Source organism: Melanotaenia boesemani, chromosome 11 (genome assembly GCF_017639745.1).
Source record: "Melanotaenia boesemani isolate fMelBoe1 chromosome 11, fMelBoe1.pri, whole genome shotgun sequence".
Lineage (NCBI taxonomy): Eukaryota > Metazoa > Chordata > Actinopteri > Atheriniformes > Melanotaeniidae > Melanotaenia > Melanotaenia boesemani.
The window spans coordinates 34,508,814-34,522,471 of record NC_055692.1 but is presented as its reverse complement, the minus strand read 5'-3'; the positions used below and the strand labels follow the sequence as shown (position 1 = coordinate 34,522,471).

Below are 13,658 nucleotides of genomic sequence, written 5' to 3'. Positions count from 1 at the left end.
CGCTCCTCAAATCTTTCTAATAGGAAAAAGCGTGTAACCGTGGCAACCGACGGAAAAATGCCCTCGCCATGAAACACGGCTTGCTTATATCTCCATAGGAATACGTGGGATCTGCACCAAACTTGACAGGTTTCATACAGGTTGGGTCCTTAACGCGTTACACCACCTGTTGTCATGGCAACATCGGGTGGCGGGGTCCAGGCAGCTCGGACCCGATGGATGCCGCTTGCGGCTTTAATTATTATTATTATTATTATTATTATTATTATTATTATTATTATTATTATATGTATTAAAGTGAACAGAGCTGAACCTTGTGACAGCAAGGTTCATGAGAAGGTTCTTCTCTTCTTGGATGAGTTACCGTTAGCAGAGATTTTAACTCCTCACTGTGTCATCAAGCAGAACGACCACAGTGTTTAATTCTAACTTTTGTTTTTGCTGCTGTGTAGTCGTTGTGGTCCGGGATGCTTTACATCGAGTTACTGCAGCTGTGGAATGAGTCTGTCCAGGCCCTGGATGCCAGGGACTGGCAGGGAGCTCTGGCTAAACTCCAGCAGATCACTGAACCCACTTCTCGTATCCTATTTAACACTGCGTCCGCTCACCTGGCCCTGGGACAGCTGGACATGGCTCTGCAGGTGGGTATGAGACGTGGTTTTACTAATTCTGAAGTGAGCTGATTATTTAGCAATGTGTTATCTAGCAAGCTGCAGAGCTGCTGCCCAGTGAGGATGTAAAGTCAGTGGTGCCGCCCCAGCAGGAAGTTTATTAGGTTTTTCTCAAGAATCTTTTATTGATCAGTCTTGTAAGAATGTAACAGTTATTAGAGAACTTAGTTTCCCTTTAGAAAAACCAGCATCAACTTATTCAGTACAAAAACAGGAGAAAATGAAAAGAAACAGGACAATGGAACAGAGGAAAATTAGTCCTTTCTAACAAGTCAGACTCACCAGCTGCTGGTTGAGAGGGAAATCTGGAAACAACAGGAAGCTCTGGCTGGATGTAAAGGTCTGCTCCGTGTTAGAAGCCTGCGATGCTGCATTCAGGTGCATGGAAACCTGGAGGACAAACTGACTCAGAGAATAAGGACTGCAAATCCTGATGTGGCAACCTGAACTTGTCTTCTCTCTTCTGTGATGTCCAGGATTTAGACCTCACCATTGCCAAGGATGAGCGTCTGGCTGTCGGCTTCTTCCAGAGAGCTGCAGTACTGATGCAGATGGACAGGTCAGACTCTCCATCTGGACCATCTATTCAAACTCGTGTCAGAGACAAAGAGAACATTTTTAGGACAATTCTTTAGAAGCTTTGTTTTCCTAATAACTGAATAGAGGCTTCAGCGCTGATGAAGGGATTTCAGGACCAGGTTTAGCTTAGAAAGAGAAAGTGATCTCTATATGAATGTTTTTTTATAAAACTCAGACTCATCACAGACATTTCCAGAAAGGAAGTTTTTCTTTCTTTTTTTTTTCTTTCTTTTAATTTCCAGAACATGTTTTCATCTTATTTTTATTTATTTATTTTGCTCTGCGTCCAGGCTGGAGGCGGCTCTGTCAGACTGTATCTGGGCTCAGAAACACATGAGAGGGAACGTTATCATCGACTACAGACAGCTGGGGCTGAGATACAAACTCCTCAGCTGGCAGGTTGGACTTTCAGCCTGACACTAACACATGCTTTACTCCACACTTCCACATACCAGCAAACCCAACCCCTCCAAGTCTGTCAATACCTGTGAATCCACAGAAAGAGATAAGCTGTGTGGTCAAACACACCTGAGAGCTCTCAAAGCCTCCCAGACGAGGCCCACGAAGTTTGATAACTTCTCATAGTTTTCATATTAAAGACAAGACTTTCTTTAACCATGCAGAGATAATACACCTTACAATACTTAAATAATAATGAAATAATGACCCTAAGAAGTATTTTTACTTCTGGCACAAAGACGTGTTATTAAAGTCTGGAAGATGCTGTTTCAGTTCAAACAACTGTGTGCACGCTGATCATTGAATAAAAGAAGTTTTGAGTTAAAATAGCTGCAAACTTCATAAAATCAGATGGTTAGGCCAGAAAATCAGCCCAGATTTTATTCTGATAGTCAATGAGAGACTGGGAGGCCCCATCATACTCACGCCTCTGTGCCTGAAAGAAGACAAATTTAACATTGTTTTCATGTAAAATGTTTATTTGGAATATAAAAGCTGAAGGAGGACAAATATTTATTATTTTTAAATTACTCCAGGAATCGATCAACTTCACTGGCCTTGGATGTGATTCTAGGAACAACTAGAAGACTTGCATCTGCTGACCTGAGGCACTTGATGGTTGGTGCTGAGATTTGTAATTGTAATGTGTCCTCTAGGTGTTATATAACACAGCAGCTGTTTACTGTCGGATGGGACAGTGGGAGCAGGCCAGGGAGGTCCTGCTGTCGGCCTCCCAGGAGAGAGGAGCAGCACGAGGGACGGACATAGAGGTAGCTCTAAACAGCGTTGAGGTGAGTACATCATTCTGAAAGGACATAAAACTGATGAATAAAAATGTTTAGGCTGCTTGTATCATTGAACAATGAGGGTGGTTTTCAACTGAACGGAAAAAATGTGGCTTGTCATCATGTCTTTAAAAATAACTAAATTTACCTTCCTGGAAAGACACTGACTGGTAGGATGTGATCTATTTCACCAAGATGACAAAATGCTGGTCACGTAGCAGCTGATTTACACCTACATAGAGCAGGATTCTGAACAGAGGTGGGGGAGGAAAGACGTGGTCAGGGTCACATGCATTTTCCTAAATACAATGATAAATACACTGCCTGGCCAAAAATATTTAGTTGGACACCTTTAGCTTTGATTCCATTGTTTCTGTAAGCTTCTGCAATGTCACAAGATTTATTTCCATTCTGGTGCAAAGCTAACTCCAGCACATCCCAAAGATTCTCAGTGGGGTTCAGGTCTGGACTCTGTGGTCAGTCCATGTGTGAAAATGATGTCTCCTGTTCCCTGAACCACTCTTTCACAATCTGAGCCCCATGAATCCTGGCACTGTGCCATCAGGGAAGAAGGAATAACCTGCTCATTCAGGATATTCAGGTATCAGCTGACCTCATTCTTTGTTACTGAACATAGACCTGAACCTATACCTGACCAACTGCAGCAACCCCAGATCATAGACTGCCCCCACAGGCTTGTACAGTAGCACTAGACATGATGCTGCATCACTTCATCCACCTCTCTTCTTACCCTGATGCTCCATCACTCTGGAACCGGTTAAATCTGGACTCATCAGACCACATGACCTTCTTCCATGGCTCCAGAGTCCAGTTTTTATGATTCCTAGCAACCTAAAGCCTTTTTCTCCAGTTAGCTTCACTGAGTAGTACTTGTCTTATGGCTACACAGCTGTTTAGTCCCATTCCCCTGAGTTCCCTTCACATTGTTCATGTGGAAATGTTCTTACTTTCATTATTAAACATCGCCATGAGTTCAACTGGTGGTTTTCTTTCATCTGATTTAAGTAATCACTGATCACTGTCATTCAGGATGTTTTTCTGACCACATTTCTCCCTGGAAGATCAGGGTTCCCCTCCATGCTTCCAGTTTTAAAAAATGTGTTGGGTAGTTCTTAACCCAGTTTTAGTAGTTTCTACGTCTCCATAGATGTTTTCTCTGCTTGATGCCAATGATTTGATCCTTCCTTAACAGAGTAACATCTTTTCCACGACCACAGTTGTTTAAATGAGAAGCTACTCATTGCATCAGCTGGGGTTAAATAACTTGTTACCAGCTGAAAGATAATCACCCATGCAGATATTTTTTAATGTACTTGCTTAGTTAAAAATAGGTGGCAGCTTTTTTTTGGCCAGGCAGTGTATAAGAAAGTCTAAATGTGAGTAATATTTCTGTCCCTGTCTGACATACAGGCTGTTGTTTCCACAAGAGAGAACTAACCCAACTCTCATCTACGATCCCAGACAACATCTCGGTTATTTCACATTATCAGTGTGTGTAAATAAATAGATTAAAAGAAATCATTTAATATAAGAATATGTCGGAATTTGTTCTGGGTTATGGAAGATGGAAGAAAAAATGTGGTGTTTTACCATGTAAACATTGTTCTGAGCTGTGATGTTGAACACAGAGGAAGGTGGTCCCAGCTCCTCTCCTGGTACCTGAAGGGGTGGTGTTTCGTCCCAGGAAACAGGACATCGAGCAGCTGCAGCAAAGGGACTTCCTGGGGAAGGCCAAGGTAGCATCTCCTTATGTTAAATGCTATATACAAAATCTGTGTAAATATGGTTAAAGCTCGTGAGGAACAACCTGATGAAAGTAACTGAATAGTACTGAACTATTTCTGCTCCAACAGCTGAGGTGGTTGGATGAGATGGTTTGGTAATATCATGTCCTCTTACATGAAATATTGGATTTTACAGTTTGTCTCATTGTTGAAATAAATGAAGGAGTTGTAGCTGTACTGAAGAGCAGTGATTCTTCAGCCCCTCTAACAGAGTCCTGATCCATATTGTAGGTGATTTCCTCTGTGATTCCCAATGATGATTTTGGAGGCTTTGAACCTTTAAGGGAACAGGTGAGTGTGACCCTAGTGTTGATATGACTGATGATGGTCCCTTCAGATGCTAGCTGTCATATCAGATGTTAACTGAAATTCTTTTTACCCCCAGAAACCTGGTTTCTATGAACCCAAAGTGGATGGAGCCCAGTAAGTTTCCTTTTGGCTCCAGCTGTTGACATGACTGTGTGCAACAGTTCCTGCATGTGGTTAAGTCCTCTTGTCCTTTCACTGTGTGTCAGGGATTCTCGGTACATGCGTCTGAAGACTCCTTACATGGCCCAGGGCCCAGAGCAGCTGACCGCTCCTGGAGGGGCCCTGGTGTTTTTATTTGGAGAGGAGGACAGAGATGGGATGATAAATGTCATATATGATGGAAAGGTAGGAGACATCTGCTGTTCTTTTTTCAGTTTTACACAGCTGGATAATTAAATATAATAATTTTCCTGTTCTTCTGAAGAGAAAATTGACTTCCTGTTTATGTGTAAACATGGTTTCAGATGGAAACACCAGAAGCAGTCAGAAAAACCCCAGAGAACAGATAAGAATCAGGCTGAACAAAGAAATTAAATTACCCATTAATGTTAGTATCTGTACCTCGTTAATGCTAGTTAAAAAGTTAATTTCTCTAAAAGTCAATCATACGTTTAGTTTTGTATAAACTGGATGTGGAAACCTGGTGGGTGATGTAGAGTTACTAAAGTTTTTTTTCAATTTTATTTCATATTTTATTAATCCTAGCTGGGAAATTCCTTCTCTGCATTTAGGCCATCAGTTACATTATTCAGACAATCTTCCCGCACCTGGAGAGCAGATGGGGGTTAAAGGCCTTGCTCAGGATGATTTACCTAAGTTGCCAGCAAGATGCAGCTCTGAAAAGAAAATCATTAAACAGGCCTGGTGAATAAACCATCATTTAGTAGTAGATATACCTAAAACAAAAATGTACCAAATGCAGCCCAGACCATGACAACTTGTTTCCTGTATGAGCTTAGAAACTGAAAAAACTTATATGTTTGTGTCATTTAGCTTCATCATGTGGAACAATACAAAGTTTGTCTTGAGAAAACCTGAAATTCAAAAACTTTTTTCACGCACTCATACAATACTTCCATTGTTATATATTAGGTGCTTTCTACAATCACACACATTCATATCCTGATAGACACATCTGGAGGCAATGTGCGGTTCAGTGTTTGCCCAAAGACACTTTGGCATGGTGTAAGGGGAAGCCTCGAATCAATCCACCGACTTTCCCGTTGGTGGACAACTACTCTTCCTTCTAAACCACAGCTGCTCATATTTTGGGCAAGACAAATTTATTTGTATTTATTTGTATAGCACATCCCATCATATAAAACAGAAGCATTACAGCGGGGTGCACAAAAAGCATAAAAAAATACATAAAAAGATGTGCAATAATAATAAAATAGTAATAAAATAACGTAAAATAACTAAATTAAATCAAAATTATTAAATAGTCATAAGGTGATTACTGATGCCAACCCTCTCCTATCTGTTACCAAACAGAATAATCTCAGTTTTGTCCTCATCCAGAAAATTTTCCCTCATCCAGGTTTTTTATTTGCTCCAGACTCTGACACAGTAAGTCTGTTGAGCTGCAGTCGTCTGGTGACAGAGACACATAAAGTTGTGTATCGTCTGCATAACTGTGATTATTGATGTTAAAATTCTGTAATATTTGACCCAAAGGGAGCATAAGTTGAACAGAAGAGGACTGACCCCTGGGACTCCACAAGTCAAGGCCACTCGCTCTTGATTCATAGCTGCCAGCTGAATAACTCCAGCCTCCTTAGTAGGATCTGAACCAGTTAAAGGTCCCATATTATACATTTTTTTCAGCAATTTCATGTGGATGTCAGAGGTCCAACAACATTGTTTTCAAATTATATTACCCCACATTCAGCTTTGGTCCTTAATTTCAGCCAATCCAAATGTGCCTCTAGTGAAAACGGGCTGTTTCTGTGTCTGAACCTTTAAATGGTCATGAGTGGTGCCTGTCCACACCCCTTTGGGAGAAGATCTGGCTTTTGCTGGTGCCCACTCTTTGATTTCAGAGGGGGGCAGGTCAATGATAGTATCCACTACTGGGGCAGTGATTTTTTCCCTTTGTGAGGTCAGCAAGAGAAAGAGTTCAGACTCACCTATTTGAGCACCCATTCACTAAAAAGTGGAGCAAGTGAGAGAGGAGGCAGAATTTTCTCATACACAGGCTATGAGGACACATATGACTGTTAGAAAACTTAAAGTAAGGGAATTTTGCATAATATAGGACCTTTAAGAACCGCTCCAGAAACTCCAACCCAGTTTTACAGTTTTCTAATGACATGTCTTTTAAAAAACTAAAATTAAAGTGAAAATATACACAGCATGCTCTATTCACCCCATATCACAGTTTTACCTGAATATAAAGTTACTTCTGGATTAAAAACTTGCCTTGCCTAAATCAAATATTACATTTTGATCAACTTGATTATTTTTATTTGACTTTACATGAAATTGAATCAGAATGATTCAGATTTGTTATTTAAAAGAAACAAACTGAGACAATTTATTTAAGTTAATTCGACTATTCTCTTTTTACAGTGTAGAAACTGTAGTTTATTACTCTGACTTGAGACTCTAACTTTAAAGAACGTCACCAAGTCCAAAAAACAAATATACTCATTACAATGATCAGCTTTTTACCAGATAAACACATCAAGCTGGACCAAAATGAAAACTGTGGTTTCAGAAAAACTAATAAATTTAGCTGTAACAAATTATTGTAATTTTTTTAAGTACTAAAGGTCATAAAAGTATTATTGTGTATTTGTGTGTGTACGTCTCTCATAGTGGAGATGATGAGTTCAAGTATTCATCGAGAAATCTTAAAATGAGCTTCATGTTTTAATATAATTTATTTACAGATTTTTTTTTCTAACAATAATCATCGCAGCAGCTCCTTTAATAACTTTCTTAAGGATTTCTCCATCTAAATGAATGTTCACTAAATGCCGGATGTATAAGTTTGTCATCTGATTTCTGCTGATAAAAAGGAAAAACTCCCTCCTCTGTGAGTTTTAGAAACCGAACAGTTGAATGAAGCTGTAGAAGGCTGAAGGTTCGTCTGATTTCTGGTTGTTTATTTCCAGAGAGGACTGCTGCCGGTGTCCCTGCTGGAACCTGCAGATGTTAAGACATCCAAAGGAAAAAAGGAGAAGGTAGCGTATATCTACCACAGCTATGGGAAAAGACTGGTTATTTCTGCAGGAAGATTACCATGTTCCACTTCCACAGACAGTTCCCAGTGGAATCCCCCTCCCACCAGGACTGAGACCACCCACCCGCCCACAGGCCCGGCCAAGCCCTGCTGCCCCTCCTCAGGGTAAAGATCTTAATCCCAGCTCCTCCTGCTCCTGCTTTATCTGAAGCCATAGAGAAGCTGAAAAGAAAGAATTTTCCATCATGCTGAAGGTTGTTACTGTGGTTATATAAATGTAGAGTGATGTCTCTGTAAGTGCATCCATCCATCATTTAACTAGAACAAACCTCTCAGCAGCTCTACTGACGGCCACTTCATTCACTGCAGAAATGCACTTTTCTCTCCATTTTCTTCTAATAATGTCATGAAATCCTTGAAAGAACTTTGATATTTATCACCCAAAAAAAAAAAAAAAAAAAAACTGAGAAATGATTCATTTAATTAAGTTAGGTTTTAATGACCGTTCAGAATAAATGAAAACTCCTGCAGATTAATATTATCCTTGAAGAGGAGCTGCCATCCAGCTGGATACTGAGCTGTTATGTTTTTTCCCTGCAGTACATTTTACCACAGACACTCCACCTCCATCCAACACCACCGCCACCCACACACCGCCACCAGCCACCCAACCCCTGAAGTACACAGCCAACGCAGCGAGCAGCCAGGTAACAGAGCTGGAAGCCGACAGACCCAGACTCTGGGACTCACATCCACCGTGCATCTTTCTGCCTGATCTAAATATAGGAGGATTTTTTAGCTGATGTGTGAAGAAACCGCCTTCTCAGGATGAACTTAGCTGGGACTGCTGATGTGTCCCAGTTAAGTCACTGGGACAGTCAAGGGAGGAGGAGGAGGAGGAGGAGGAAGGTATAAATATCTTTTTTTGTCTCTGCATGTCACAGCGACCTGAAAAGATTCATTTTTATGTGACGAAACTATGGACTTCCTGTTTGTTACTAAAAAACTTTCTCAGCTCAGATTCAGGAAGATTTTTCTTTAGATTGAACGATGGGATGTTCTGTCTCCAAGTCCACATCGACCTAATACTACTACTACTACTACTACTACTACTACTACTACTACTACTAATAATAATAATAATAAAAGGATGATGATGATACACAGTATCCATCCTGATCAGTCTCTGTATTTTACCAGTCTCTAGCTTTACTAGAGAGCAGTGGAGGAGGAGGTTTACTGGGAAGCAATCTGGGATCACACTAGGAAGTACAGTAGGATCAGACTAGGAACAGACTGGAAAGTAGTCTGGATCAGAGAAGTAGACTGGGATTAGACCAGGATCAGACTGGGAAGTAGACTAGGATCAGACTGGGAAGTAGACTAGGATCAGACTGGGAAGTAGACTGGAAGTAGACTAGGATCAGACTGGGAAGTAGACTAGGATCAGACTGGGAAGTAGACTAGGATCAGACTGGAAAGTAGTCTGGAAGTAGACTAGGATCAGACTGGGAAGTAGACTAGGATCAGACTGGGAAGTAGGCTGGGATCAGACTGGGAAGTAGACTGGGATCAGACTGGGAAGTAGACTGGAAGTAGACTAGGATCACACTGGGAAGTAGACTGGGATCAGACTGGGAAGTAGACTAGGATCAGACTGGGAAGTAGACTGGAAGTAGACTAGGATCAGACTGGGAAGTAGACTGGGATCAGACTGGGAAGTAGACTAGGATCAGACTGGGAAGTAGGCTGGGATCAGACTAGGAAGTAGACTGGAAGTAGACTGGGATCAGACTGGGAAGTAGACTGGGATCAGACTGGGAAGTAGACTAGGATCAGACTGGGAAGTAGGCTGGGATCAGACTGGGAAGTAGACTGGAAGGAGACTGGGATCAGACTGGGAAGTAGACTGGGATCAGACTGGGAAGTAGACTAGGATCAGACTGGGAAGTAGGCTGGGATCAGACTGGGAAGTAGACTGGAAGTAGACTAGGATCAGACTGGGAAGTAGACTAGGATCAGACTGGAAAGTAGACTGGAAGTAGACTAGGATCAGACTGGGAAGTAGACTGGGATCAGACTGGGAAGTAGGCTGGGATCAGACTGGGAAGTAGACTGGAAGTAGACTAGGATCAGACTGGGAAGTAGACTGGGATCAGACTGGGAAGTAGACTGGAAGTAGACTAGGATCACACTGGGAAGTAGACTGGGATCAGACTGGGAAGTAGACTGGGATCAGACTGGGAAGTAGACTGGAAGTAGACTAGGATCAGACTGGAAGTAGACTAGGATCAGACTGGGAAGTAGACTGGGATCAGACTGGGAAGTAGACTGGGACTTTAGATTATGCTAATCTATAAATATGTGGCTGACCTGCAGAAATCTGCAGATTCTGGTCTCAGTCAGTACTGGCACAATAAACCAAGGACAACAAAAACTTAGAAACATGCAGATTTCTGTGACAGCGCAGCATCAGTAAGTCTGTTTGCACTTATGTGATGGACCGAGCAGTGAAGGACAGTCAGGCACAGTTTAAGTTTTTATTTTAACCCAAAAAGTATCCAAAACATTTTGCTAAATAAATGAGTTATCAGGCCCATAAAAGAGGTCACAATAACAGAACTCTACTTAAACATCTTGTGGCAAAATAACTCAAAAAACCAATCAAACAAAAGAAGCAAACTGACCTAACAAATGAGACACAAGGGTAAACTTAAATAGTGTCTGATCTGCCCAAACAAAAAGCCAGGGATGTGATTCTCCTGCAGGTTGATCGGCTTTCTGCACAACAGAAATGACTTCCTGATAAAAAATACAACTGTTTTAATGCAGCTATCATTCAGTGCTTCAGATCTCTTTATTTACCTGAATTTCTGCGACAGCAGTCTCGTGTTCTGTTGTAAAACCCAACAAATCCTGAATTAGAATAACTCTCATGAAAAGCCTGAAGCAGGTTAACAACAGACAGAGAAGCTGAAAGCGGTTTGTGTGTTCCTGATTTGCTCTGAATGCTCATTATAATAACATAAAAGTATATTTACACTTCAGATTTTCTTTTGTTTGGTTACAGACTTCTGGCTACCAGGCTGAGGGAGCCGAGGCAGACTCTGTGGTGGTAAAAGTCCACTACTCGTACACCGTGGCGCTGTCCGTCCCCCTGGACACGCCGTATCATGAACTGAAGCAACAAATTGCTCAGAAGTTGGACCTTCCAGCCTCTCAGCTGCGTCTCAGGTAAACACCGTCTCCTCTCCATATCCTCAAATTTCAACTAACTTTGTGGACTTTCACCGAGATGTCCTGTTTATTTGTTGAGCTGCTAAAAAAACATCTGAAGTTGATAACAACAAACAACATGAGTCAGAGCTTCAGTGCTTCAGGATCTGAATCATCTGACATTTAGTTTATATGGTTTGCAGGCCAAGGTTTCCTTTCACCTCTCTCTCTCTCTTTCTCTCTCTCAGACATAAACAACATGGCTCCCATGTGCTCACCCCTCTGAGTGAGGAGGCGGAGCCAGGCCTGGTGCTGCAGGAAGTGGCTGAGGCTGGCAGAGCCACACTGTGGTGCCAGGTAAGCATTTTCAGCTTTATTTAACTTTACAAACATAATCAGTTTAAGCTGCTTCATTATGGTCCAATTAAAACAAATGAATTAAAATGAACCCAGTTAATAATTACTGTGTTCATAAAAATAGTGACCTAACTAAGGAAACCAACGGATTGGATGAATTAATTAATTAACTTCACACTTTTATCGACAACTTCATTGCAGTGTCAGAGGATACTGAAGAAAGTCTTCACCTGCTTATGTGTTCACCACACAAAAACTTTGCAACCGATTGAGCATCTTCTTGCTTTGTTGGATAGCTTTATTCTCTAATTAACACAGTCAGTAAAGTAATGTATCATTAATCATATTAAACGGTGTTAAAAAAAAGGTATTAAATATTAAATCTTAGGAAATAAATCTGACTTAGAAGCACACACAGTAAATGACGGATTTATTTATCATCCGTTATGACTGTAAAGTTTAAAACAAGTTCTCCTTTTTTATTTTATTCATTTAGAAATTATGGTGGATCATTTGTTAGGAAGGAAAATCCGTGACTCCAGTGGTGCTTGGTCACTAAGAACTGATGCCGATGAAGATGAGATAAAACTGGAGAATACGATATCTGCTGATAGTTCTCATCAGAACCCTGGCTGCAACATCCTGGATCAGATGGAGACTTTTCAGAACATTTCTGGTATAGAACAATAATCAGGAATTACAGTTATCCAGCCTGGAAGTTACAATTCTATGGACTAGTTTTTCTGCATCGCTCTGAGACAGGATGGGCCTCATTTTGTGAATATTATGTAGGTGGAAGAAGGCGGTCCTGAAAACCTGTTTTATATGTGAGTTTCATGTTCCTGTGCTGCCTGGAGGCTGGGACATGTTATGGTTAATCAAACTCTGCAGCCTGACTCATTTTCCACAATGTTTCTAGAAAGAAGACCCCCTGACCAGTCGCACCATCCTCTACCAGATGGTGGCACTGCATGACTATGCTGCTCAGGACCCAGAGGACCTGGAGTTCAGTGAAGGAGACACCATCGACATCCTTGGAGAAGGTGAGGTCCTCCAGGTTTCTTAACTCGTAGAGTTTAATTAAAGATGGAGGTGTTCACAGCTTCTGTGTTTCCCCTCATAGTTAATGAGGAATGGCTGGAGGGACACTGTGCAGGAAACATCGGCATCTTCCCAAGCTGCTTTGCCTACAGGGAGAACGGCACCATCATCCACGGCTCAGAGCATTAGTGTCCCAGTAACCTGGAACTGCTGGCTGTTTACAGGCGCAGTAAAAACAAACAGCTCCTTACAGGGACATAACGTCCACGCTTTAATGCTTTAAATAAAACTGTCCAACACACCGTCAGCGTCTGGGGAAAGCTGCGCATCCCTCGTCTCAGGCTGCTCTTCTCACAAGGTGAAAGAAGTGTGTTGCTGCGTTTACACACAACTGAAAACCAACAAAAACACAATAAGAAGAAGACAAAGTTGTATTCACCCACACCGACCCTGAAGGAGAACCTGGACCATCTGGATTTACTGCTCTGTTCCTTTCTTTTTCTGTTTTTTACAATAATCACACTAATGAAATAAAAATAATACAAATAAATAAATCATAAAAAAGAAAAGTCAAAACAGTTTGACTCTTGATGCTGCAGAAACCGGGGTTGGAAAATATTTATAGTTTTCTGATAAATGTAATAAAATTGGTTATTTTGTTCACCAAATCAAAGTTATTGTTTACATCAGTAAATAAACACATATATACTTTACAGCCTGAAATATTAATTCATTATTAGACTTAAAAAACACCAAAGTAAAGTATTTCTTTGACAAACTATTGCTTATTAACAGATTCAGTCTGGGGTTTGGGGTTTTTTGTTGCCATCTTATGAGATTTTTTATCGGTTCGAGATCTCACACGTGAAGATAAAAATCAGGCATTAAACAGTTTTGATAGTACTGTGTGTGGTGTGGTCCAATAATCTAATCACAGAACAAGACACACATAACAGTGCTGTCCTGCAACTCACCTACAGCCTAGCCCTGCGAGCCGGACAAACATCGAAGAAGAACCATAGCAACAACCGGCAAAAAACGAAGAAGAAACATGGTAACAATCCAAAAACACAACACACAGCATGGAAGGGGATATATAGGACGAGGGAATGATGGTGGTCTTGGGATTATTGTTAACAGAAAAAGCCAGAACTGAAAAAGATAACAGACTGAAGACGGCGTGGACACAGACTTTATTTACTTCCTTGTTCTCCAGTCAGCTCGCTGCACTCCGTACCACATCATCATC

General features: G+C 41.1%; 1 protein-coding gene across 1 annotated transcript in view; it reads left to right on the top strand.

Moving 5' to 3' along the window:
• The window catches only part of LOC121648603 (NADPH oxidase activator 1-like), a 16,614-nt gene extending 3,427 nt beyond the window's left edge, over positions 1–13,187 (top strand). The window contains exons 2-16 of the mRNA XM_041998820.1: positions 453–641; positions 1,148–1,230; positions 1,541–1,649; positions 2,366–2,500; positions 4,144–4,251; positions 4,531–4,590; positions 4,685–4,722; positions 4,815–4,953; positions 7,728–7,796; positions 7,873–7,960; positions 8,396–8,502; positions 10,866–11,029; positions 11,260–11,368; positions 12,288–12,411; positions 12,492–13,187. Coding sequence (XP_041854754.1) covers positions 468–641; positions 1,148–1,230; positions 1,541–1,649; positions 2,366–2,500; positions 4,144–4,251; positions 4,531–4,590; positions 4,685–4,722; positions 4,815–4,953; positions 7,728–7,796; positions 7,873–7,960; positions 8,396–8,502; positions 10,866–11,029; positions 11,260–11,368; positions 12,288–12,411; positions 12,492–12,598 — 1,614 coding nt within the window. The 5' untranslated portion in view covers positions 453–467 and the 3' untranslated portion in view covers positions 12,599–13,187. The remainder of the gene's footprint in view (positions 1–452; positions 642–1,147; positions 1,231–1,540; positions 1,650–2,365; positions 2,501–4,143; positions 4,252–4,530; positions 4,591–4,684; positions 4,723–4,814; positions 4,954–7,727; positions 7,797–7,872; positions 7,961–8,395; positions 8,503–10,865; positions 11,030–11,259; positions 11,369–12,287; positions 12,412–12,491) is intronic.
• The last annotated feature ends 471 nt before the right edge of the window (positions 13,188–13,658 follow it).